The sequence below is a fragment of the Mytilus edulis genome, chromosome 1 (assembly GCF_963676685.1).
Source record: "Mytilus edulis chromosome 1, xbMytEdul2.2, whole genome shotgun sequence".
In the NCBI taxonomy this organism is placed as follows: Eukaryota; Metazoa; Mollusca; class Bivalvia; order Mytilida; family Mytilidae; genus Mytilus; species Mytilus edulis.
The window spans coordinates 12048796-12075061 of NC_092344.1; the positions used below are offsets into that span (position 1 = coordinate 12048796).

At 31.5% G+C, this 26266-nt stretch overlaps 1 protein-coding gene across 7 annotated transcripts in view; it reads right to left on the minus strand.

The window, feature by feature from the left end:
* Positions 1-16041, minus strand: part of LOC139524185 (tyrosine-protein phosphatase non-receptor type 13-like) — a 33078-nt gene extending 17037 nt beyond the window's left edge. Inside the window, exons 1-2 of one of the 7 annotated variants that reach the window (XM_071318824.1) lie at positions 15909-16041; positions 13995-14091 (exon numbers count right to left, since the gene is read on the minus strand). Coding sequence is in view for 1 of the 7 variants with exons in the window: in XM_071318816.1 (XP_071174917.1) it covers positions 3702-3743 (42 nt within the window). In the remaining 6 variants the exon portion in view is untranslated. Of the gene's footprint in view, positions 1-45; positions 305-1802; positions 2106-3701; positions 3918-12363; positions 12812-12891; positions 12917-13994; positions 14092-15899 lie in introns of those variants that run through there. The other 6 variants (XM_071318843.1, XM_071318870.1, XM_071318854.1 and 3 more) reach the window with 6 other exon arrangements.
* Between the last annotated feature and the right edge of the window lie 10225 nt (positions 16042-26266).

Sequence of the window (26266 nt, forward strand, 5' to 3'; positions counted from 1 at the left end):
AATATTTATCACTTTAAACAAAAATCATTACAATGTACTACTTACTCAATTTGTCAGATCATGATGGTCCTTTAATGAATGAACTATTTATCACAATTCACACGCTTTTATTAAATTTAATAAAAAATCCTATGATTGGTCATACATACTGTAAATCTGTCTGATATTATGTAGGTGTAGTAAAAGAATTAAAAAGTAATGATCTGTGAATTATGAATCAATTTCAGACGTCAAAAGAATGACCTATTGAATATTAATAGGTCGGTCAGATAAATAACTTTTTGTGGCTTGTTTAAAGAGAATTATGACTAAATTATTTGCACACCATTTTAAACTAAACAATGACCTTGTCAGCCTTTGAAAAATCGTCAGTGCAAAGCAGGACATAGATTGCAGAACAATCAGATGTTCATATTAAAACAATAAGAATATGAATTCTTTAATATGTACATTTAAATAAGTTGTTTATCTTTCCATCTAACGGTGGGTGTATGGAATTCCAATGGCCATTCAATATAAAATGATCTTAATCTTTGAAAGATTTAAATTTTAGCCACTTGAACTCCTCTTTATGATACTATTCAAGATAAAAACACTTCATGTGTCAAAACAATTTGTACCATTTTATTCCAATTCCAGATATTGTTTTGAAGAAAAAGATACCTAATAAAATAAAAGAATGCACCCTCCGCTACTTTGCATTTTTAAAGTTAAGGAGGGGCATAACTCTAGAAAGGTTGATGCCGTACTGTAAAACTTTAAAGCACTGTCTGTGTGTTGTGTGTCAGAAAATTTAAGTGAGAGTACGGAAACCAAAAACAATAAATTGCAATTTTCCAAGCTTTAAAGGGACATGACTCTAGAACAGTAAGTGACTCACTTTTTTGGTTACTAAGCATTGTACAAGTTTTTCATTATATATATTTGAATATGACAGACTTAAGTTAAAATGTGAAAAAGAAAACAGTTGTAGTTTTCCTAGTTATAAAGGGGCATGATAACTCTAGAACAATAAGTGACTCACTACCTAAACTTAAACTCTGTCTGCAAGCTTTAGTTGTTCAAGCATTGTGTGAGAGTTTCATAAAACTTGGATGAATTTAAAACAAAAATAGAAAGGGAGATCAGAGTGAGACTGAAAGACAATACAGTCTAGCGTAACACTTAATACCCCCATTGCCTTCATTTTTTGGGGGTATAAAAAAAATGAATTGTAACTTGATCAGCTTGTATTTTGTATACACATTTATTTCTAATTTATTTTGGAACCATTGTCAAAAATAGGACAAGCATTAGGTTGTGCATTCTGTTTTGTCTTTAACCTAAATGGAAAGTTAATTGTCATATTGTACCTAAATTTCTTGATAATTTGACCAATTAAAACTTTTCCTGAAAACAATGCAAGTTCATTGTGCCCATAGGACACCTTGTACGGCTCTAATACTACATGTACCATATTTTCATGGTAAATTCCCTCAAACCCTATTTTGGCTTTTTTTCAAATCATAATATAACATATGCACACTAACTTTCAAGTTGATAAAATTCAACTGGACTAACATGACTAAGTAATGGATGGATGTATTGACTTGAAATTGAGTTATCATACAAATTAAGACATATCTTAAAACTACCATTGGTGATAGAACAAGGACTTAAATGTCTGCATAGTAGGACGAAATTATGCAACTTCTAAGATTTATATTCTCTCCTTACTGAAAAAGGAATTATCTTTAGTATAGTACCCTAAGTACTCTAGATTGTCTTCATTTCATATATTATATATTATCAATATTGCTTACCTTTTTAAGCACACATTTTATATTCTCAACAAAAAGTTAAAGGGCAACAATTAATTGATGCTGCACATGTAAATATACATGCAAACACTTCAAAAAATTGCACCCTTTGTTTCAAACTTTGGAAGTTATCTAAGGACCTTCAAAGTACAGCCTTCAATTCTATAGCAGCTGCATATTATAAGCCTTAAGGTCAAAATTCAGGTTTTTAATGTATTTTTGTGAGATATTTAAAGATGACAATCCTTCCACTATTATCATTTAAATGATTTAACAAACAATAAACAGGAAGACTTAAATAGAACTAATATTTAGTTTAAAACTTATTTCATAATACCAGTATTTAAACCCCTATAATAGTCATGTAAATGAAAATCTAATTAACAGGTACTGTGACCGCTTTTAAAATAAAATGTAGGCAGTGATTTTCTCAATTAGTCATGTATATCAAAGTTTTAATTTATTAAAACTGATAAATTTTCTCACACTATGAAAATATATTTTATTGCCAATGTGCCAAATTTTAACCACAGATAATCATATGAAACATGATTCACTGATTGTTGTCTGTTTTATGTCCAGTGGCACATATTTCATGATTCACTGATTGTTGTCTGTTTTATGTCCAGTGACACATATTTCATGATTCGCTGATGTTGTCTGCTTAATGTCCAGTGGCAAATATTTCACGATTTACTGATTGTTGTCTGTTTTATGTCCAGTGGCACATATTTCATGATTCACTGATTGTTTCCTGTTTTATGTCCAGTGGCACATATTTCATGATTCACTGATTGTTGTCTGTTTTATGTCCAGTGGCACATATTTCATGATTCACTGATTATTGTCTGCTTAATGTCCAGTGGCAAATATTTCACAATTTACTGATTGTTGTCTGTTTTATGTTGAGTGGCAAATGTTTCATTATTCACTGATTGTTGTCTGCTTTATGTCCATTGGCAAATATTTCATGCAATGTTTCAGCCTAGCACTAATTAACAATTAATACAATAGGTATGTCTGCACTACAGGGTTAACTGGGTCCAGGATAGAAGGCGGAATGAAACTGGATAATGAGGGTATATTGGATAAGGACCTAAATTGTCATGCAATAGGCCACATATGTGACCATCAAAGAGTTGTTACAAGAGTTCTATATGTGCAGTGAGTGTGGCACTTTCTTTATGCTTCAAAGCATGATTCAAGTTTCTCTGATTCTAAAAGTATATTTTTATTCTCATTACAAATTGTACATAAATACAGAATAACCAAATAATATACTTAGCCATGTTAACCATAAATAATACAACATTGGAGTCCTAAACAAAGTCTGTCAGTTGAAAACCTATCAATCCCTTTAAGGGGACATTCATTTGATTTCCAGGGAGAATTGGGGACATGAGGCTTAGGAAAATAAATATCCTGCCTTCGTAAGAGTGACAAAAAATAAATAACTTTTGCAAAACACAGGAAGAAACTGAAAATCCTGCATCATAAACAGTTGATAACACTTGCAAAAGTGAAAATAAATTTTGGTTCCACATGTACATGAAATATAAGCATGTGTAGTAACATGAAAATGAATAGTTAATATTATTCACAAAATATCTTCTTGGTCCCATCCAAAATATCAAATGGGTTGTCCACCCTAAATCATTTAAAAAATAAAAAGCTTTTCATTATTTCTGAATAACATTTCAATTTCAACTTATAACAAAACTATCAGAACAGATGAGCTAAGAGTTGTTTTCTGTCATTTCAAACACAGAAAATTGTGACTATTAAAAAAAATCAGTACTAAAAACAGCTGTGCTTATTTTGCATTTTCTTTAGGTCAAATTCAAACTATTAGATCCTAACACTACACAAAGTTAGGGAACTAAAATCTAAAAACATTCTCACCCTTCTTGTGTAATATCCTCGTTTAATATAACTTTTATCCATTGTATATTGCTTTTATAAAATTTGAATGTCTGTTTATATCAAGTTATTCCGATAACAATACTTGTTTTGTATCTAGATTTCCATCTATTCATCAATTTCCGTGTAAACACATTTCAAATTTGAAAAAGATGACATAATAAAGCATCCTATTTATTCAGTAAGGAAAACCAATGTAATCCTGTTGCACCTTTACGAGACCTAAGGCTTTATTATTTATTAAAAACTGGGTGCAACACATAAAATCAGAAAAGTTTTATGGTTGAACAACACTTTTAATGTTAACATCATACCTATTGTTTATTCAAGTATAACTTACCGTATTTTCAATAATTCATATTTATATTGTATCATTTATATTTCATGACAAAGGTTTGATTTAATTTCTATTTTTCTAAAGAAGAATGAATTCACTCTTAAAAAAACTTTCTATATTTTTCATTAATCATGTTAATCATTTTAATCTTTTTTTGTAAGGTCATTATGACATGTCCTCACGGATAAATTTAAATCTGGGTCATAAGATAATTTTTTGGTTAAAAAAGTGTTTTTTGTTGCTTTTAATCATAAAATTACTATTCCAGAGTTATACAAGATGAAACGCAGTGTTTAACATTGACCACTGAATAATTAGGTCATGTTTTTTTATCTGTGTATTTGTTGTAACGCTAAGCTTATACAATTTGAGTGTACTGCATTTTGCTCTTAATTCAATATCAAACTACTTTTCCAGAATGATACAATACAAAAAAAAAAAAAAATTGGACCATATACCTACTATAAAAAATTTAAAGTACACCAATTGCTGACAAAATTAGAACAATACGTCCATATTTATATCAAGCAGGCAAAATCATTTTAAAAAATCAACCCCACCATGTTTTATTCAAAACTGGTGAAATTTCATATGAAACGGAAGACTATTCTAATTATTACAAACACTATTTAATAGTACACTGTACTAGATTTCATGCTAAGCAAACACAAAAATGAAAATGTCCTAGCTATTATAGGAAAATAATATAACAGCAGTTAATGGGTTAAGAGTGAGACACAGAATTGTATAAATTTTGCAAGATCAATGCTATTGTAGAGGAAATTTTTGTGCAAAGAAATAAACTTTGAAGTATAGTGAGAGTACTTTAATTCTAGGATAACTATTTGTTTGTGAATTTTTAGGAATTTGTGGGTTTTTAATGAATAATGTTTATTTGAAATTAAAACAACTGCATCATGACAATAATTAATGTCACTTGAAGATGTATCTTCTTTGTATTTCTAATTTCCAACTCAGATATGTTTATTTTATTCTATCTCAAAGGTTTAAAATAAAAAAAGAGGTTTTAATTTTGCAAACTGAACTATAAAAAAGAAGATGTGGTATGATTGCCAATGAGACAAATCCACAAGCCACCAAAATGACACAGAAATTAACAACTATAGGTCACTGTACGGCCTTCAACAATGAGCACAGCCCATACAGCATAGTCAGCTATAAAAGGCCCCGAAATAACAAATGTAAAACAATTCAAACAAGAAAACTAACAGCCTAATATAATGTACAAAAAATGAACAAAAAACAAATATATAACACATTAACCACTGAATTACAGCTCCTGACTTGGGACAGACACATACAATTTACAGAATGAGACTTGCTACACTAAGCCAAATTGTAAAATTTCCAAAATTACCATAAATAAAATAATTATCAAATAGACTTACAGATAAGGTAGTATGGAACATGTTTCACACAAATCCCGATCAATTCTAGCAGAAAATAATCAAAATAATGCCCCTATTTTAAAAAGTTTGTTTCACAATAAGATAAACCATACATGTAGAAGGTCAACTGAAATGGGTCTACAAAATTGTACAAATGTACATATTACAAAAATTTACATAAAAAAGATACAATTTGAAATTTTATCATCAAAACAAATGATTATCTTATCATTGTTGGAAGAGATAATGTTTTATTACATGAAAGCAATATGTCAATTATTTTCTCTGCTTACACTAAAATCAAACTATAAAACTGTTTACATAAAATTATACCACTATCAAAACATATTCTGTTACCATGGTTACTGAGGGGGAAAGAACTGTTTTCAGTCATTTTACTTCTTTTTATATCCCAACATTTCTGACCTTGGAAGTTAATAGTGCATCTTCATGATCTAAGGAAAGAGAGTAAAAGAATATATTTAGTCCTCAATTTGACCTCTTATTGTCCTTTTTCATCATGGCAAGTATCCTTAACCTTTATTGAACTTGACCACCTATTTCCATATACGGTACTCTTTTCACACAAAATAAATATTTATATATAAAAAAGAAGATGTGGTTTGATTGCCAAAGAGACAACTCTCCACAAGAGACCAAATGACACAGAAATTAACAACTATAGGTCACCTTACAGCCTTCAACAATGAGCAAAGCCAATACCGCATAGTCAGCTATAAAAGGCCCCGAAATGACAATGTAAAACAATTCAAACAAGAAAACTAACGGCCTTGTTTATTTTAAAAAAAAAAAATGAATGAACGAAGAACAAATAATCTATTTTTGATTTCAGCATTGAATAATATTAGAGATAATCCACAACATGAAGATTGAAGGCCTAACTTTGACTGTGATATGAAAAAATCATAAAGTGCTGTTCTTTTTTTTTTTTATATTTCAATGTACCTCTAAACAAGAATGTGTCCACACGTATGCCCAACTCACACTATCATTTTTTATGTTCAGTGGACTGTGAAATTGGGGTAAAAATCTAATTTGACATTAAAACTTAGAAAGATCATATCATAGGGAACATGTGTAATAAGCTTCAATTTGATCGGACTTCAACTCCATCAAAAACTACCTTGATCAAAAACTTTAACCAAAAAACTTTAACCTGAAACTTGCACTATCTTTTTCTATGTTCAGTGGACCGTGAAATTGGGGTCAAAAATCTAATTTGGCATTAAAATTAGAAGGTTCATATCATAGGGAACATGTGTACTAAGTTTGAAGTTGATTACAGGCCTTCAACTTCATCAAAAACTACCTTGACCAAAAACTTTAACCTGAAACAGGACTAACAGACGCACGGACGGACGAACTAATGGACACACAGACCAGAAAACATAATGCCCCTATAAGTGGGGCATAAAAACTATTTTGTGTAAATTCCATCAATGTATGTATCCTCCCATGATATAACCAACAGTGCTTAAAGTGGCATTAAACACAACCAATAAATCAATCAATTCAAGTTTGACCTTTTGGTATGAGCTAGATCTTAGATAAGAAATTAACCTTTTGGTATGTGAACTTAAGTATGAACTTGATCTTCAAAGATTGACCTTATGTTTGATGTGGATCTTCTAAGTATGACCTTATATATGAATTTGATCTTTTAAATATGGTCTTCTAGGTATGACCTTCAGTATTGATCAAAGTATACATGACCTGCAGTGTTGATCTTCAAAGTATGACCAAAAGCATGACCTTAGTCTTCAAAGTATGACCAAAAGAATGACCTTAGTCTTTTAAGTATGACCTTTGGGTATAATTTTGATATTTCAACCATAATACTTTTGAAAATGAGCTTTATCTTCTAGATATGAATTTTGATAATACTCTAAGCCTTCCAGTATCCCTTTTGGTATCATATTGACATTTAGGTATGATATTTATTTTCCAATCATTTAACTTTGGGAAATCTTCCTAATCTTCCAAGTATGACTTTTGGAAATGAATTTTGTTTTGAAAGTATCATCTGTACATTTGTAGGTTACATGATCTTGAGTCTATTTCAGGGAATGGCCATTATATAATCCAATACTACTAATTTGGGTTGAACAAAAAACAATTTGACAATCCAAGCAAACAGTAGAAAGAAATTACCCTAATATTGTCTTAATTTTATAATTGACTTTATATTGATGATTGTTTAATGTACAATATCTTTCGAGCATATTCTGGTAGATTGAAAAAAATACAGAAAGGTTCTGAAGAGTTACTGAGTGGTTTGACTAAGATAAAGGCTGTAAATTAATTACAACTATCATCGGAAAATGCAGGTATGATGGATAGGAAGACAACTTTGCCTTACAGCAGGCCTGACCTTCAAACCCGTTAGAGTTGTTACAGGGGTTCTTTTACCCAGAAAACTAAAATTGATCTCTAAGTTACAATAATTAATTAAGTTATGCCCAAATAAGATGTGAATAATGACTTGAATCTGAGGAAAGTTCTGTTGTATGGCCTTAACAACACAAAAGAAAAAAATAGATAGGGAGATGAATACTATAATAGTTGTTACCATTTCTTTAAATATGTCCCCTTCAAATTTGGTTTTCAGGCTAATTTTTTAAATCTTTATTGTAGTACATGACCATGTACAATATCTCTGTGTGAAGCACTGGTTTATCAAGAATACAAAACACTGTTCCTTTGGAAAAATTCCAAATTAGATGATAAAGAAAACATTACTTAACACAAGAGATCAAAAGTCAAAATTAGTTTCAATTTTTGTTTCCTTTATCTATATCCCCTAATTTTTTGCAATCAGTCAATAAGTTTTTGAAAAACCAACACCTTTTCATTTTTATGTCAATATAAAGCACAATTTGGTAGCTTCCAATATAAAGAGTATACAATACCTCAAAATAAACAATTTACACACTATATCCTATAATTAAGAAACTAGGCCAAAAAACACAACAGAGAAACATGAAAGAAACAGAACAAAAGAAACTTGAGGCCTTTGTTATTTTCTTTCAAACATTCAAAACACGGTATACATTCGTACTATTTACAACATAAATAATTGCTCTATGAGGGTTTTAAACATTTGTCTTTTTTTTCAGAAATTGAAACCAAACATTGAACAATAAATTTGTAATTGTGGTCATAGAAGCCTTTATCTGTCATTTGATAGTTTTGTCTTACATGACTCTTATAGCAAACACTATTGTCACTGCAAGTAAATTGAGCCAATGGAGAACCACGTGAAAGAAAGACTGTAAAGAACTAGAGGCCTGCTCTGCTCACCAGGATTAGAGGCTATAAAGAACTAGAGGCCTGCTCTGCTCACCAGGATTAGAGGCTATAAAGAACTAGAGGCCTGCTCTGCTCACCATGGTCAGAGGCTATATTTAAGAACTAGAGGCCTGCCTTGCTCACCATGATTAGAACTATGTGCATCTTCAACAATTGCTACTTTCCAAATTTTTGTGTAAAATCTATTTTTAGTTGATAATGTCTGAATGATCATTTTTGCTCTTTTCAGTTTCTCTCTATCTTTCATAATTTTTGCCCAAAATAAGAAAAGGGTAATAATCACCATTAAAGTCCAATTTCTCCTATAAGGAGTAGATTGACAATTTTGACTATGTCAACATACTTGTAGATCTTACTTTATTGATTATTTTTGCTGATTATAGTTTCATTATTCACCATAGTTTTCACCAAAAAAATTTGGTAAAACAGCTTTAAAATAAATCACCATTTAACCCTTACATGTATAATGAGTTAACTGACAATTTCGGATAAGATAACATATATTTGAAAATCTTGTTTGGCTTAAAAAATGCCAAAAATGGTAAAAATTATCTTTAAACTCAGTTTAAAGGGCAATGTTTGTTATCATATCCGCTATTAAAAGTCGTGGCAGTTTGACGTAAAAAGATTGTAGGTTAAGATCTCAACATTCTTTTCTGTTAATGTAAGTTTTTCTCTTTTTTAACCCCTTTGTTCTATTTTTGGTCATGGTGGTCATGTTGTTTGACAAGCAAAATCATCGAGCAAAATTTTATATTGTTCGTACAACAGTTGGGGCCTTTGGTTGCGGTCAATACTATGTTATATTAACCTAGAGAAGCATATTGACCTCAGACTTTATCCTCAGTCAATATGCTTCTCTTAGGTCAAGATAACTTCCTATTGGGCTCATACAAAGGCTATAATTTTATAATATGCTATACATAAGTTGAGAATATGAATCTATTTAATGTTTTCCTATAAATTGATTTTACAACAAGTGATTAAATAATGTGCTGTTTAAACAATAATGTCTCATAATCAATAATAAGCTCTTTAAACATGTTAAAATTAATCACAGTCAGAGGCAAAAATTAAAAATAATATTTCACTTTAAACTAACGAATCAGCAATTATTTCTATGTAACAAATTATTTATTTTTGAATAATACAGCCTTTTTATTATGTTGAACGTTCAGGAAACCAAGACCAATAACAGTACTGGTCCTTTTTTTTCCTTCGGTGGATTTTTAGAAAAATATTCAAAAATTCCCAGCACTTTACATTATTTTAACAGAAAACAAACATTTTAATTTTGTACAATTCAAATATTAACAGTACCCTGTGGACGGTTTTTTGTTTCATGTTTTATTGTATATATGTATCTGTATCTTTTCTAGTCAAATCCTTATATAAGTGAAAAAAAGTTATGGGCAATAACTCTTGTAGAAATCCATTGAAAGTTTAAATTTAGAGTATCTTTAATAGTAGATTTTGTATTGATAAATATAACTGCTATAATTACAGATTCTGTGCATAATAGTTGTAAGATAATGCTATAAATAATGGTAAAATCAATCCTCTCAAGGTTTATTTACTGCAAGAAGTCGCCTATCATTTTTTAATGCAACTGGATTTTTTTGTAGATTAGGTATGGGCCATAACATTTGCAGCTTACAGTTTCCTTTTATTTTCTGTAGTGTTCAAGATAAAATGCAGAAATGCTAAAATTGATAAAAATTTGACATTTATTGTAGGAAGTCCCAGTTGATAGTCTCAGTCATAATGGTTATTGTGTATGATTTATATTGCAGATAAATTTATTCAATGGCTAATATAGGGGTTGTGTACCATGACAGCATAAGAAATCCACATATGACATCTTTGTCAAGTATAGGTGTACAGTAACCGTGTACGTACTACCACTAGTAATTTCATCCATTGGGCACATTTTAATTCAGATGTATGCATTAGAATTTCATGCATTTTTTTTTTTTAGGAATAGAAGTTTTAATGTTTGCACACATTATAAATATGACCATAGCTATTAATTTTGAACAAATTTGTAAATTTGAAATAAATGTGTAGTTTGTGAATTGAATTAAAACTTAATATTATAAAGTGACAAAGGGAAATACTGTACAGGCTTAAGGCATACATGTGACTTTAAGTTTCCAATATTTCAGGGTTAACGGTTGCTTTTGTAAAGAATGAATGTGCGCAAACTTTATGATTTTTATGCGCAAATGTTATGGTTTCTGTACAAATGTAATGAAACGTTAGAATTAAAATAAAATAAGTTTAAATAATCATTTTTACAACTTACAAACATCATCTAATGTCTAATTATAGTTCAAAAAGTTTATAAAGTACATGCTTGACTTCTTCGTTTGTTTGTATCAAGTTTATTTTAAAGAGTCAACTAAAACAATGTTTAACAACATGTATTTCAATGAAATTGACTGGTGGACAAGTACTATAAAAACTATCCATAAGGATGAAAGTAGGACTTTAGTATGTGACTAGTAAGAACATTGAAATTCTTATGGATGATAGACCTTTAACATGTTTAAACTTAATTTCACTAATACCTCAATTAGGATAATTAATACATCATTATTCCTAAATACATTAATCTGTCTTTGTAAAGTCTTATATCAAATATTCAGTATAGAAGAAAGAACTTTAGTCATGATTTCCATTTAGAAGTTAATACTTTCTAATTATGAAGCAGTATAATTTTCTCCATTTAACAAGAAATTAAATTACCTTGGCATTTTAAGAACCATATTAAACTCTTTAATCCTATTTTAATTAATAAGTAACTTAAATGTCTGATAATTAACATTATAACAGTAAATCAAAATTATTGGGCCTTTACAAATTCCTTAAAGAATTTCTTATCAGTTTTAGCCCAATGAATAGCTTCTTAAGTTTAAGTTGAGCACCAGGGTCAAAATCTATAAAAATGTCTATGGAAACAAAAATTGAAAATATTGCTGAAACTAGTTTTGCACAAACAGCATAAAGATTACTGTTTCAAGTTGATGTGGCCTTAACTTCTCTTTTAACTATTCTAAAGCTAAACTTTACCCTGATAAGGTGCTTAAAGATGGACAGACAAAAGACAAATAAAACTGAGAATGGAAATGGGGGATGTGTCAAAGAGACAACATCCCGACCACATGGACCATAGAACAGATAACTGCAGAAGGTCACTAACAGGTCTTCAATGTAGCGAGAAATTCCCACACCCGGAGGTGTCCTTGAGCTGGCCCCTAAACAAATATATATACTAGTTCAGTGATAATTGTACACAAGAAACTAAAATTTAAAAAAATACAAGACTCGCAATGAATGGAAAAAATAATGCCTGGTTCTATTCTGTAAGTAAAACATAAAAAACTTTAAAATGTACGTGTCAAACTATTTCTTTGTTTTGAAAACTAATGCACCCAATTCATCCAGTCCAGCATTTTTTGCTTCCTAAAATACAGTTTAATGAAGTAACAGTAAATATCATAAATTTAAAAACCTAAATTAAACAATTCAATTCAAAATATATCTAATTTATAATGTTGCAGCTTACCAAAGATGCCTAATAACACAGCAAATCTATACAGCAATTCCTAGAATCTAAAGGCTTAGTATCCTATCACTTTAAATCCGTTCCGACATAGCCAGAAATCACAGGTTTAGGGTCATATCTGGCCAAAGCCACCTTACCAGTCAAACAACTTCAATGAAGTACTAATCAAAAATAACATTTACTTTTAAAATCCAATTCATTGATCATTTGTTCCGAATGAGTGGCATTTAATAAATGGGTCGATGTTTATTGTGTAAAAATCATGCTGAACCAACGAATGGTGAAATTTATATATATGTTAGATAAGTTTAAAGTAGATCTTTTTATGTCATTACATATACATAATACATGAAATAACCAAGAATGAGTATCCTTCAAAAAAGAATAAAAATAGTGCAAAATGTATGAAAAATTTAATCCTATCATATATGAGTCTTGGATTAAACCTACATATCAAAATAAAACAAATATTTTTCCCTTTAAATAAATAAATAATAAGAATGTTAAACTAGCCGGTACTTTACACACCTTGAATTAAATAGCCAGACAAGTTAGTTTAAAACTTGTATTCCTATAATTCCTAACATAAACTGGACAATTTGGGGGTGATTGATTTCAAATATTAATGTTAAATCTTAAATATTGTTTTGTATTGTCTTCTTTTACAAATCTTAACAATATACGACGAAAAATTAAATTTTTTGCGGTCGTATAAAAACTATTCTTACTCAAGACACAGATATCAAATTACTTTATTCTTGCATGAAATTGAATATAAAAAACAAAGTTTTTGTAATTCCTATGTGAAAGTATTCTGTTACCTTTTACAAATTTAACTTCCTCCCTTTCTATGCAGTGTTTCTTCAAGTTCAAGCTTTATTGTTCTTGAGAAATATTATATGTTCAATATTAAATAACAATGTGGTGAAATGAAAGGAAGTGTTTGCATAGGGGACATATTTGATTTCTTTTACATTCACCATTAAAGCAACACTGCTCAGAACAACAAAAAATCAGACACTAGAGGCTCTAAAGAGCCTGTGTCGCTCACCTTGGTCTGTGTGCATATATAATACAAAGGACAATCTCTAACAAGAAAATAATTCATGACAAGATTCTGTTTTATTAATCAAATGTATTGCTGATCATTTAGCCTGTTTTCTATCTGTCTATAATAATTTCAAGGTATAAGGCAAAAAAGCACAAAAATTGGTCAAAATCATCCTCAAAGGGCAATAACTCTAATAAGTAGTCAATTGACAATTTCAGTCTAAAATAGGCAAGCAAAAATTTTAACATAAAAAACACTGTCAATAAAAAAAAACTGATGATTGTTTATAATTTTGTAAGTATATTATCATTTTATAATTTACATAAATAGTTATTTTACCTGGATATTATATGGCCAAATATATAGATGCATATTTCATATACTTTTCAAATAGAAATTATATTAATTGTAATGACATGGTATTCTTTGATTGAGGTAAGAAGTTGTTAGAGCAATTTTCAAATGTCAGAGTCAGACACTATATATGTTTATAAGGACTTAAAGCTTATAGCAGAAGAGCCTATTTCATTAGGTGTGTTCATACATTATTATTTAAACTGTAAATGATTAGCTAACTGACCTGTTAAAAAGGCTGTTTATTTTCCTGTATAATTCTTTTTCTTTTTTTCCTGGTGAACTTCTGTCTTCAGTCTTTCGTAGTCTTTGTACTTTTATAACTAATGAACAAATATAACAATGTTTTAACAAAGAAACAATATCATTCGTAGATATCCATTTAAAACAAAGAAAGCAATAAAATGAGAAATACCATGTACAATGTAGTAATATATTGTTATGAAGCATGCGACAAGTTAGATTTAAATAAGATTAAAACAATCCTTTGTACCCCATAATACCCTTAATAGACAAAAACATTTAAATCTAAACAAGGACTAACATGATCTGTTTCAATAATTTGCTTTTTACCGCCAAACTGTCTTATTTATGTACTACAGTATCAATTTTAATCTTAATGTACTTCAACTTTGTTTTAAACTTGTTTTAAGATATTATTTTTTATTCATTTTTAAATGTTTGTAATATGCACCACTACATGTACAACAAATCTTTTTCAAATGTCTTCTTTTCAAACAATTTTTTTTTCATATTGTCTTGAATTTGGAGATTTTTTTTATCAGTAAATAATGATGGCGACATAAAACATTTGTAAAAGTATATTGCTTAATAACTCAATGAATCAGAGACAGTCTAAATAGACGCCTTTTATCTTCAATAAATATGTATACATGTATATATATATCACCCCAAGATATTTCTGCAAAATCAGACATTTGAAAATTTCCAAAATATACAAATCAGTTGACTGTACAAATGTAGATAATGACCTTAACATGTGTAACTGATGCTGAACTATTAGGGTCTGGATTTGGTTTACAGAACTGTAGCTTAAAACATAAAACACACCAAATAGGAAATAGGTGAGAAAAAAACAGAAAAGAGAATAGTTAGATGCTATATATAATGATAATATATTTAGAACAAAAAAAACCCCAACAAGATGGTAACTAATGGGCAAACAATATAAAGAATAGAGAAATATGGCCTAAAAAGTTGAAGAATGAAGATATGAGGGACCTTAAATCCGAACCTCATTTATAAATTAAGTACATTAAACACATTGGTGATTTTTTTGTTTGATTTTTTTGATTAGTTAGTTAGGTTGTTTGTTTGTTTGTTTGTTTTGTTTGGTGGTGTTTTTTTGTTTGTTTTTGTGTTGCCCATTTATGGGCATTATGTTTTCTGGTCTGTGCGTCCATCCGTTCTTTTGTCCATCCATCAGTTTGTCCGTCCGTCTGTCCTGCTTAAGGTTAAAGTTTTTGGTCAAGGTAGTTTTTGATGAAGTTGAAGTCCATGCAATCAACTTAAAACTTAGTATACATGTTCCCTATGATATGATCTTTCTAATTTTAATGCCAAATTGGAGATTTTCCCCCATTTTCACGGTCCACTGAGGGGGGGGGGGGGAGGGTAAATTATAAAGAATAAAGGAATATGTCCTCAAAAGTTAAAGAATAAAGAAATGAGTGAAGGACTTCATATACACTTGAAGATCCATCTATAAAGAAAGTTGTTGTTTGGTGGTGTTTTTTGTTGTTGTTTTTTTTTGGGGGGGGGGGGGGGGGGAGGGGATGGAACCCTTTTTTATTACGTTATTTCTTTAGTATTTGATTATATTCTTACTATATATAGCATAGTCTTTCAATTACATTTACGATTTTAACAATAATAATAGATACACCATATGTTCATTAGTGTCTTCATTTTGTAATTGATCATGATAGTTCAATGTCTAGTCCAAATAATTATGACGTCTTGAAAGGCTATTATAATTTTTTTCTTTGACGCCTTCGATGTAAGGCGTCAAAGAAAAAAATTATAATAGCCTTTCAAGACGTCATAATTATTTGGACTATTCAATGTCATGATTGTTTGGACTTTATTTCAATTATAAAATTTTACTTACTCAACTCACCTACACAACTGTACTTGCTATTCTTCATTGGATTGACTTAGAATACCTATCTCATTCGCAATCAGTGAGTATTATAAAACTTCAAAGTATTGTCCAACAGGAAGTGACTGTCCGACACATCAAAGTGAGAATGGTACAAACCGTGCCGTAGTCATCAGTATTTATGAAGGAGAGCCAATTTTGCATATATATATATACTGTACTAAGATACAAATTGACAAGAGTTGTCTCTCTTTGACAAAGCAATTCTTCTTTTGTAGGAAATACAAAATTGGTTGCTAAAATATCTTGCTATTGTTAACAAAAATAAAGAAAGACAGAGAAATTGGTAGGTATAATAATAACAATCGACACAAAAGAGTACGTTAAGATTGTATATATACTATCCAATGAGGTAGAATATATTAAGCACAAATGTTCCTTTTACCTGTGATAGTCTATACCAGACCACAGACACAAGACGTTCTGTCAATAGTAATTATTATAAGTTATGGGCAATGGGAAGAAAAAGGTGTCTATATATATAAAAAAGAGTTATGACAACAATGTGCTGCAAGAATTTAAAAAAAAAATCTAGACACCACCAAAAAACTGATATAGTTAATGAATTATAAAGTTGACTCAAAATTATTATTCTGATTATCATAATATCACCATTTTTCTAAGAAACATGAAAGCGTTGATGGAATCGGCACTTGCACTTTTATTGAAAGCTTCACTTTTAAATAGTGACTATAAATTTTGGTTAATATGAAAGTGCTCTCCATGCATACCAACCAACTTTCAAAATGTCCATGGGGGTTTTACGTGCATGATGTCTCTTCTAGTTCCATAGTCACTTTTTTGGCTTCTTCAAACTTTTAAAACCCTATAGCCATTGTAAAATTAGCTGTATTGTTTAAAATTATGGACAAAATTGCTTTCAAAATTTCCATATGAGAGCTTTAATGGGGAAATCCCCCGCAAATAGTGACAGTTGGCAGGTATGGCTCCACAGGCACTTGTCTCAGATTTTTCCCCCTATATACTTTAATATAACACAGGGTATATAAGAATTGTTTTCTGAGACAAGTTTATTATCTAGTGTAATAAACACAGAACATTCTTGATCCTGCTGTAGATTTTTGTTGGGGTTCGTGGTGCTCAGTGTTTTTTCTATGCAGTGTTTGTATAGTGGTGTTTGTCTTTTAATCGTATTTCGTTTTTTTTTTTGCAAGTTCGTACTCAACTTATGAAATTTATTATCCATTTCTCTTCTCTTTCAAAAATTTACACATCTAATTTGACTCTGAAAATTTCAGTTTTGCGAGGTTTGTTCATTACATGTAAAGCCAACAAGCAATTCACGTGTAAGTTCAACGTGAATTTGTGCAACTTTCTTAACCTACAGTCTATGCATACGTGATTAATATAGTGTGCAGGAAACATTTAAATACGTATGTATGTATGTACTGGTAAATGCCTTCGATATCCGAAGAACCCCTCGAAAACTGCGAGGGTACAGTGGCATCCATGTACACTCCCTAACGGGATTAATGGAGATGTGTCACTAACGTATGTTTATACGACAATTATTTTTACAAGGACAATCAATCCCCACCCAACACAAAGGGAGTGTTAGGACACCGGGCAGTCTGTTATTATGGTGGAGGAAGCCGAAGTACTCGGAAAAAACCACCGGGCCACTCGGTGGAAACAGACAAACCAGAGAAATATCAGAAGATTGATCTCCAAGTCAAAGTAAGGGACAACTTTGACCAACCGAGGCCCCCAAAGTACCCATTCTAGTTTAAACTCCGGTCTGGGTACCAGAGATGTGTGTGAGAGGGTGAAAATTACCCTTCTGATGTGCTGATATTTTTAGCACCCCGAGTGAGAATCGAACTCGGGACCTTCAGCACTGTATCCATCGGTCTTATAACCACTAGACCACGAACTCACATAAATACTTCAATCAACTTAAGCATATTAGAAAATTAGAAACATATAAACGTTTTGTTTCATATCGGGAAAATCATCAATTAATCATGCCTTATCTTAAGCCCCAGTCCCACTAGACCACGATCGCAACACGCTCACCGCGATTTAAATTAAATTCAGATCGTGGTGAGGTCGAGGTATGAGCGGCTTGAAAATGTAAATTTTCGTTGCTTTCACGATGCTACTACGTCCTCATTACGCTTCTACAACGATCCCGCTACGATTATAACACGTTCTCACCGCGCTTATTCTGCGACCTTACTACGCTTATCAAAATCTTTCTACGCTCATCACGTTCTCACTACGACAATACCACGAGTTATCCGATTGCAACACGATCTTACCAAGCTTCTACTGCGATTAAACCACGTTCTAAACACGATTAGACTACGTTCAAACCGCGATTTTACTACGCTCTCAGCAATAAAATCAACATCGTGTTCCATATCAATACAGTATCATTCCTTCAGTTCTATTTCTGATTAATACGTAGATTTCTCGAAAACAATACAGTCATGCCACCAAAATCTACTAGAACACGTGGGCGTGGTGTTAGGGTTGATGTAGAGGCAGATTGAGCGGCTCTGATAGTAACGAGTCTTGATCAAGTAGAGATGTCGGACCGACCAATCCGACCTAAATTACAACCTATTGCTGGTCCTTAAAGCTGAAATGACGATATTTTAATGAACGATAGCAGATATGAAACAGATGTGTCAATAGATATAGGAAGATGTGGTATGAGTGCCAATGAGACTACTCTCAATCCAAGTAACAATTTTTAAAAGTAACAATTATAGGCCAAGATACGGCCTTTAACACGGAGCCTTGGCTTACACCGAACAGCAAGATAAAAAGGCCCCCAAAACTACAAGTGTAAAATCATTCAAACGGGAAAACCAACGGTCTAATCTATATGAAAACAAGAAGCATGGTTGAGCCGTTAGAGAAAATGGACAAGAAGTCCCAATTACATACAGACAAAGAAAACCTGGAGAGAACTAATATATTTTATGGGAAAATGACAATGAGAATAATGGTCGTATTATGAACGTAGTCAGGTCGTAAGAAAAGAGCGTGATGAGGACGGTAAGGGCGTGCTAGAATCGTACTATGGTCGTGAACAGCGTGGTATAGTTGTACTACGCTTCTACTACGACCTGATTTCGCCACGACCGCACCACGATTGTTTTGAACATGTTCAAAGTTTGCCACACTCATCACGATCTTGAAGACCTCACCACGACCGTGATACGACCTTACTGCGATATACACGATCGAACTACGATCATTAAAATTTGCATTTTTTTTTACAGATCGTAGTGCGATCGTGGCCTAGTGGGACTGGGGTATTACCTGGCCCAAAGGACTAGTTAAGATTTTCTCATCACTTGGCTTCCGTCGTCCACCGTATAAAAATATCTTTACATTTAAAACTTCTTAGCCAACATTAACCAAACTTAACCACAATCATCTTTTGGATATCTAATTTGAAAATTTATTCGATGAAGTCGCCTGCCAACCAACATGGCCGAAATTACTAATCATAGAACATATGAGTGCAATGCAAATATTGGCGATAATCTAAAAATATAACCCCACACTATGCATGATCATAAATAGAGAAAATCTGACAGTGGCAAAAATATTCAGAATGAGATCGTTCTTCTGTCAAACATTTTACCATTTTTTTCAATATGCCTATTATCTTGAAAACTTGGATAGATAAAGAGAAACTGTTTAAAATAGCAAAACAGAAACCACATCTTTTATAAGTTAGCACGACTGAAAGCGATAGTAGACTCCTCATTGGAATTATCCCCATATGCAATTAATGACTATAATTTACAAGATCTCTTCCAAAATATAATACACAGTCAGAAACTTCAGATAGGAAAAATTATCAACAAGACACAATTTGCAAATAAGCCAACAAGGTTGAAATCGTCAGTCACCTCATCATTGCTTTCATTCTGCTCTTTAGTAACGATTTTTTCTTTTACTTTTGTGTTTTTGTACCTTATATATTAAAAATGATAGATATATAGAAAGTTTATATTAATAAAATTAAAGTTTGTTGACTATGTTGAACGAATCTACCCAATAAATTTGAAATAAGGAAAGTTACAATAGATACAGTTAAAAAGGCATTAGGTGTCAAATTCAATGTCATATTCCCCGATTTGACTCAAATTCTCATATTTGATTTATAGTATACTTAAACGTATATTCAAATTACAATAAGTCTGAAATAAAACAGTTAGATACGCTTGTACTCGGTAATAGATATCAGAATTTCATGTTTATCGTATTCTATATATCTAATCAACTATATTTCTAGGTCTGTTTGATTTTATTTTTAAGGTTAAAAAATTTGGTTAACTAACGGTTTCACCTGTATAAGAATGCTTTTTTTTGTGGATCGTATCAGTCAACGAAATGATTCACCTTCGTATCACTTTCAATGTTGACAGTCTTTTATATTTAATGGCCGAACACGACTTATACCTGCGTAACCAATCTCTAGTTCATTATATGGATTCAATGAGGTCGAATTATTCACTTGCAAATGAATAATTCATTAGCGATATTTCTTTGCTTATTTTGACAAAATTGAACCAAATTGGCTGGTAAAAACGATTTTTTTTTCACTTCTGTCAATAATTGAACGAAACAAGATCGTATTCTATTTTGTTTCATATCTCGTTCTAGTATCCCTTTAAGTTTGCCTTACATCTTGGATTTATGTAGAAATTGACAATAAGGATCGGTTAAGTACAAAACTGTATCAGAAAAAAATATGATTCTAGCTTTCCAATTATGGAATTTGTATTTCTATATAGCAACATCAAACAGCGCTTGCATATTGAGTATATGTATCCCAGTTGATACGATTTTCTAGTGCTTGGATTTCTAATAAGGTTTTTCTTGAAAGAGGGATGCTGCGTCAAAGAAAGCTATCAAACCTAGAATTTCAAGCTGTTAGTCGAAATAAATTTGTTCGGACACCATTACTAGTTGATTGACCATTTTGCAATATCTGTTTCACAGATGACGACGGATATGTTCGGATTGTCGTTGGAGAAGGATTTTCTAACCCCTCGGTTCACATGAGGTCACTCCCTTTATTCTTAGGTTTGTGTTTCTCAGTGTTTAATTTTTCATGCTATGTTATGTCTACTGTTCTTGTTTTGTCTTTTATTTTTTGTATGTTTTCGGCATGGCATTTGTTTGTTCGTTTTCTATTTATTATACATTTGGTATCTTTCTCCTCTCTTTTCACAATTTACACATCAAATTTGACTCAACTTCCGAGGTCTGTTAATTATCAAAATACAGCAAGCAAATCACGTGTAGGCTTAGCGTGAACATATGTCAGAAATGTGACAACCCTCTTAACCTTTATGAATGCGTCATTGGAATAGTGCGTAGGAAACATCTCAATACGCTAAACAGGATTAGCAAATTGAATTTTAATTACGGTTTTGTTTTATATTGTAAATGTCATCAATTTATCCTGTTTTAGGTCACATAGAGCTAGCCCAGAGAGCCAAATACACTTTTTTCATCACATTGCCATTGTCAATCGCCGTTGTCCGTCGTCTGTCGTCGTCCGATAGTTTGTACAAAAATCTTTTCATTTTAACTTCTGGGTCAACTGTTATTAACCTAAGCCCTTTTCATGCTTGGGATATCTAGTTTTAAAATGTTTCCGATGATCCCAACTGCCAACCAACATGACCGCCATGGCTAAACAAAAACAGAAATGGTAAAATGTAAATGGTCGATTATTTGAAAAATCATTATGAAGGATCACGAATAGAGAACGACAGCCATAGAAATGATCAGAATGAAATCCATTTGCTCTTAAAATTGTCAATAACTTTTGCCTTTCTTGTTGAAATTTATAGACGATAGAGAGACACCTTTAATAGCAAAAAAAGATCAGTAAGACAAGATCTTCAGTAAGTTAGCACGACCGAAAGCGTCAGTTGAGTCCGAAATGGAATTATCCTTATTTGAAAATGACGGATTTGTTTTTGCTTAATCGTTTTATGACTATTGAAAAGCGGAATACTTCTGCTGCCTGCATTTATACCATTTTTGTGTTTTTGCCATATCTCTTCGATACATAGAAACATTTTGAAAATAGCAAAAACGATAGAAAAAGACTAGATTTTGAAATAAGGTCGACATCGTCATTCCTTACTTACCAATTTTCGTGAATTGCGGAAAAATGTCCTTTACTTGGATATGTGATATCGCAGTTTGCAAAAGACTGCATACAACCTGATAAAATTTGTATTTCGTTAAAAATTTAAACTCGTGCTTCACCTTCACCTACGACATCAATAAACATTTGTATACAACGAGTTATAATGCATCCACAGTATATTGATTGCTAGATTCTTGGTTGCATACACAGTAGATACAAACTTTACATAAAAATAATTGAAAGTTTAGTGACTATGTTGAACTAATCTATATCATCAAACTTGAAATGAGGATACACCAGGTACAGTAAAATATGCCTCATATCTTGGTTTGCATCTAAAAATTGTCATTCGTTTTGGTTTGTAACCTGTATTTGTTTTTTCTCAATCGATTTATGACGTTTGAACAACGGTATACTACTGTTGCCTTTAGCATTCATTGAGGGTCGGTTGAGTAGTAAACTTAACTTTAATAATTGCTTGATTAACGTTATATAGTAAGGATGTTTAATAGAAAGTTATTTGCATCAAAGATTACATACATGCACTATCCCTTTCCGTTAAGATTTGTGGAAAAAGTTGTGTGGGTATTCGTATTTATTCATTGGAACAGTAATCCTTAAGTTTAATAATTAAACTAGAACACACCCGCGAAATCGCGAGCATTCAGAGCGTAGTTTAAAGTATGTAAAGTGTTGTTGGAAGAATTTTGTAAAATACAGAATGACTGGAGAATTTCAGCTAAAGTATCATAAGTCATAGGTTATTGGGGACAGGAAAATGTTTTTTTACCCTCCACCTTTATTTCCAAAGTTCCCAATTTTTGGTTTTCTATCAATTTCAATATGAACATACATTTAGTATGTTATGAACATACATTTAGTATGTTATGAACATTTATTTAAGTAAGGAGCCTGTAATTCAGTAGTTGTCGTTTGTTTATGTGTTACATATTTGTTTTTCGTTCATTTTTTGTACATAAATAAGGCCGCTAGTTTTCTCGTTTACATTGTTTTACATTGTCATTTCGGGCCTTTTGAAGCAGAGTATGCGGTATGGGCTTTGCTCTTTGTTGAAGGCCGTACGGTGACCTATAGTTGTTAATATCTGTGTCATTTTGGTCTCTTGTGGAGAGTTGTCTTAACATGGCAATCATACCACATCTTCTTTTTTTTTACGTAATCAATGAATTTTGTAAAAGATTTAATGACTGGAGAATTTCAGAAAAAGTATCAAAAGTTCACTTGAATAATTTTAGCGCTTATCTGTATATTATGAACATGCATTACTATATAAATAAAGCGTATTTACTTTCAATTCTAAGTTTACTAATCGATCCATGGTGATCATTGATATAGTATACAGACCCTCTCTATTTAACCGCCGTGGATAGTAAACTTGAAAATGATAGCAGATAAAATTCTGAAAATACACTTTATTCGTAGTATATGTATGTTCAAAGTATTCAGAAAAACGCAAACCGGAAGTCTAATCTGACTTAAAATTTTATACAATGACGGGACAATATCCGGAAGCCTTTTTCCTCGTTTTTCTCCTAAAATAACTCAATCTGAATAATCATATGAATGGATGACAAATGCGACTATGCACTGTACCTATAGGTCACAGAGGCGTGTTGATTAATTTATTCTCGAAAGAAGAGAAAAATGAGGTCTTCTCGTTTAATAGTATAGATTATGATTTTGAAAAAAATATTTATTACTATCAGTACCTGAAGAGAAATATTACACATTATTACATATCTATACATCATAAATTTATTTCTTTAAATCAACAATGGTATATATTTTTTTACATTATACATTACATTATTCATTTCGATTATATATCTCTTCAAGGCTTTATATCGTTTTCAATCTTCGCTTTCTAACCTTTATGTATACGTCATTGGAATAGTGCGTAGGAAATATTAAAATAGGCTAAACAAAATTAGCAAATTAAAAATTCATTACCGTTTTGTTTTATATTGTAAATGTCACACATTCATCATGTTTAATGTCACTTAGTACAGAGGGTCAACTAAGCTTGTTCCATCAAATGTCTATCTTCAATCGCCGCTGTCCGTCATTTGACGTCTGATAATTTTTACAAACATCTCTTTCATTTAACTTCTGGGCTCACTGTAATCAAATTAAGACACTATCACACTTGGGATATCTAGTTTAGAAATGTGTCCGAGGATTCCACCTGTAAGCCCAAAAGGGTAAAATGCAAGTTTGTCATTTAAGTTGAAAACTACTATGAAGAATCACGTATTGAGAAAATCTGACAGCGTTAGAAATGATCAGAACAATATCCATCTGATTTTCATATTTTAAAAATTTTTCAAAAACATTTGCCTATCATCTTGAAAACTATAGACGATAAGGAGACACTATTAAAAGCAAAACAGATCAGCAAGACAAGTTCTTCAGTAACTTAATAAACTTAATAAACGAACGAAAGCGTCTATTGAGTCATAATTGAAATCACTCCTATTTAAAAATGACCATTTGTTTTTGCCTAATCGACGATTGAACAGCGGTTACTACTGTTGCCGTTATTTATAACTTTGTTTTTTGCGCTTTTTGCCTTAACTGTTCTATCGATAAAAAAAACTTTTAAAAAAATTATCAAAAATGATAAAAAAAGACAAAAAGACAATTTTTAATTTGCTAATCACTGTACTAGTATACATATTTTTAGGGGCCATCTGAAGGACACCTACGGGTGCGGGAATTCTCGCTACATTGAAGACCCATTGGTGGCCGTCGGCTGTTGTCTGCTCTATGGTCGGGTTGTTGTCGCTTAGACACATTCCCCATTTCCTTTCTCAATTTTAAGATTTACAAATAAGGCTGAAATCGTCAGTCGATTCTTTTTTTTTTTTTTTTTTTTTTTTTCAATTTTAAATATTTTATTTCATTCCTGGTTGTGAACAATGTCCCTTAGCGCTACAGCAATGACGCTAAGGTTCCTCCCTGTGTTGTTAATTGCTAATAAAACCAGGGGATTTGATTAGCAAAATATATCTTATATCTATATCTTGTGTTAGTTGCATTTTACAAAGTAAAGTATTCTTACGGTTCTTACTGACATCATTGTTCCCTGGAGGACTGATTTGTACCATTTATTATGTGTTTGCAACTTAGATTGAAATAATATAGATTTTGTGCTGGATTTATTCATTTTCATGGGTTCCAATTTTCTAGGATTGCAGACAACTTTTCTTGTCGTTCATATGTGATGGCGTGGTTTTGCAAAGGTCTGCAAACAACCTGACACAAATTTGTATTTCGTTTAAAAGTTAAACTCGTGGTTTACCTTCACCCATGAAAGTTTAGATGCCTATGTTGAACGAATCTATCTCGTCAAACTTGAAATAAATGATACAACAGGTACAGTGAATCTGTCTCATATCTGTGCTAACATGTATAATAATTGTTATTGAGGATCAGTTGAGTAATAAACTTTACGACAAAAGAAAAGGATATTAGCTTCCCAATTGCATATATTATCGCCTGCATATGGAATAAATATGTCTCAGTCGAAACGAAATTCCAGAGTTTGGATTTCCTATCATACTATTTACTATCCTATTTACTATTTATCTTCAAGCGGGTTTGTTGTGTTAAAATCATTTACGAATATTATAAGAGTGCCATCACGTGTTGACCATTATGCAAAATCAGTTTTATAAATAATGACAGATTTGATTCAATTGGTGTGAGCACAATCACGACCCCTTATTTCTCGAAAGTGGCCTACCAAATTAGACTTATCATCGGGATTGTACATGAGCAACTTATGATCGGGATTGTACATGGGCAACTTATGATCGAGATTAAACTCACATGAGCAACACGACGGGTGCCACATGTAGAACAGTGTTTGATTACCCTTCCAGAGAACATGCGATCATCCCCGAGTTTTATTTTGGTTCAGGCTACTTAGTATTTGGTTTCTAGGCTGTTTTTTGTTTTTGTATACTGCTGTTTGACTTTTGATTCTGTTTAGTTTTTTCCGTGTCATTGTCAGTTTGTGTGCGACTAATAAGTTTGAATGCCCCTTTGGTATCTTTAGCATGTCTTTTATGTAGCAAAAATAACAAGACAAGATCTACAAATAAGACTTTAGGCCAAAATCAGCAGTTGGTTCTCATTA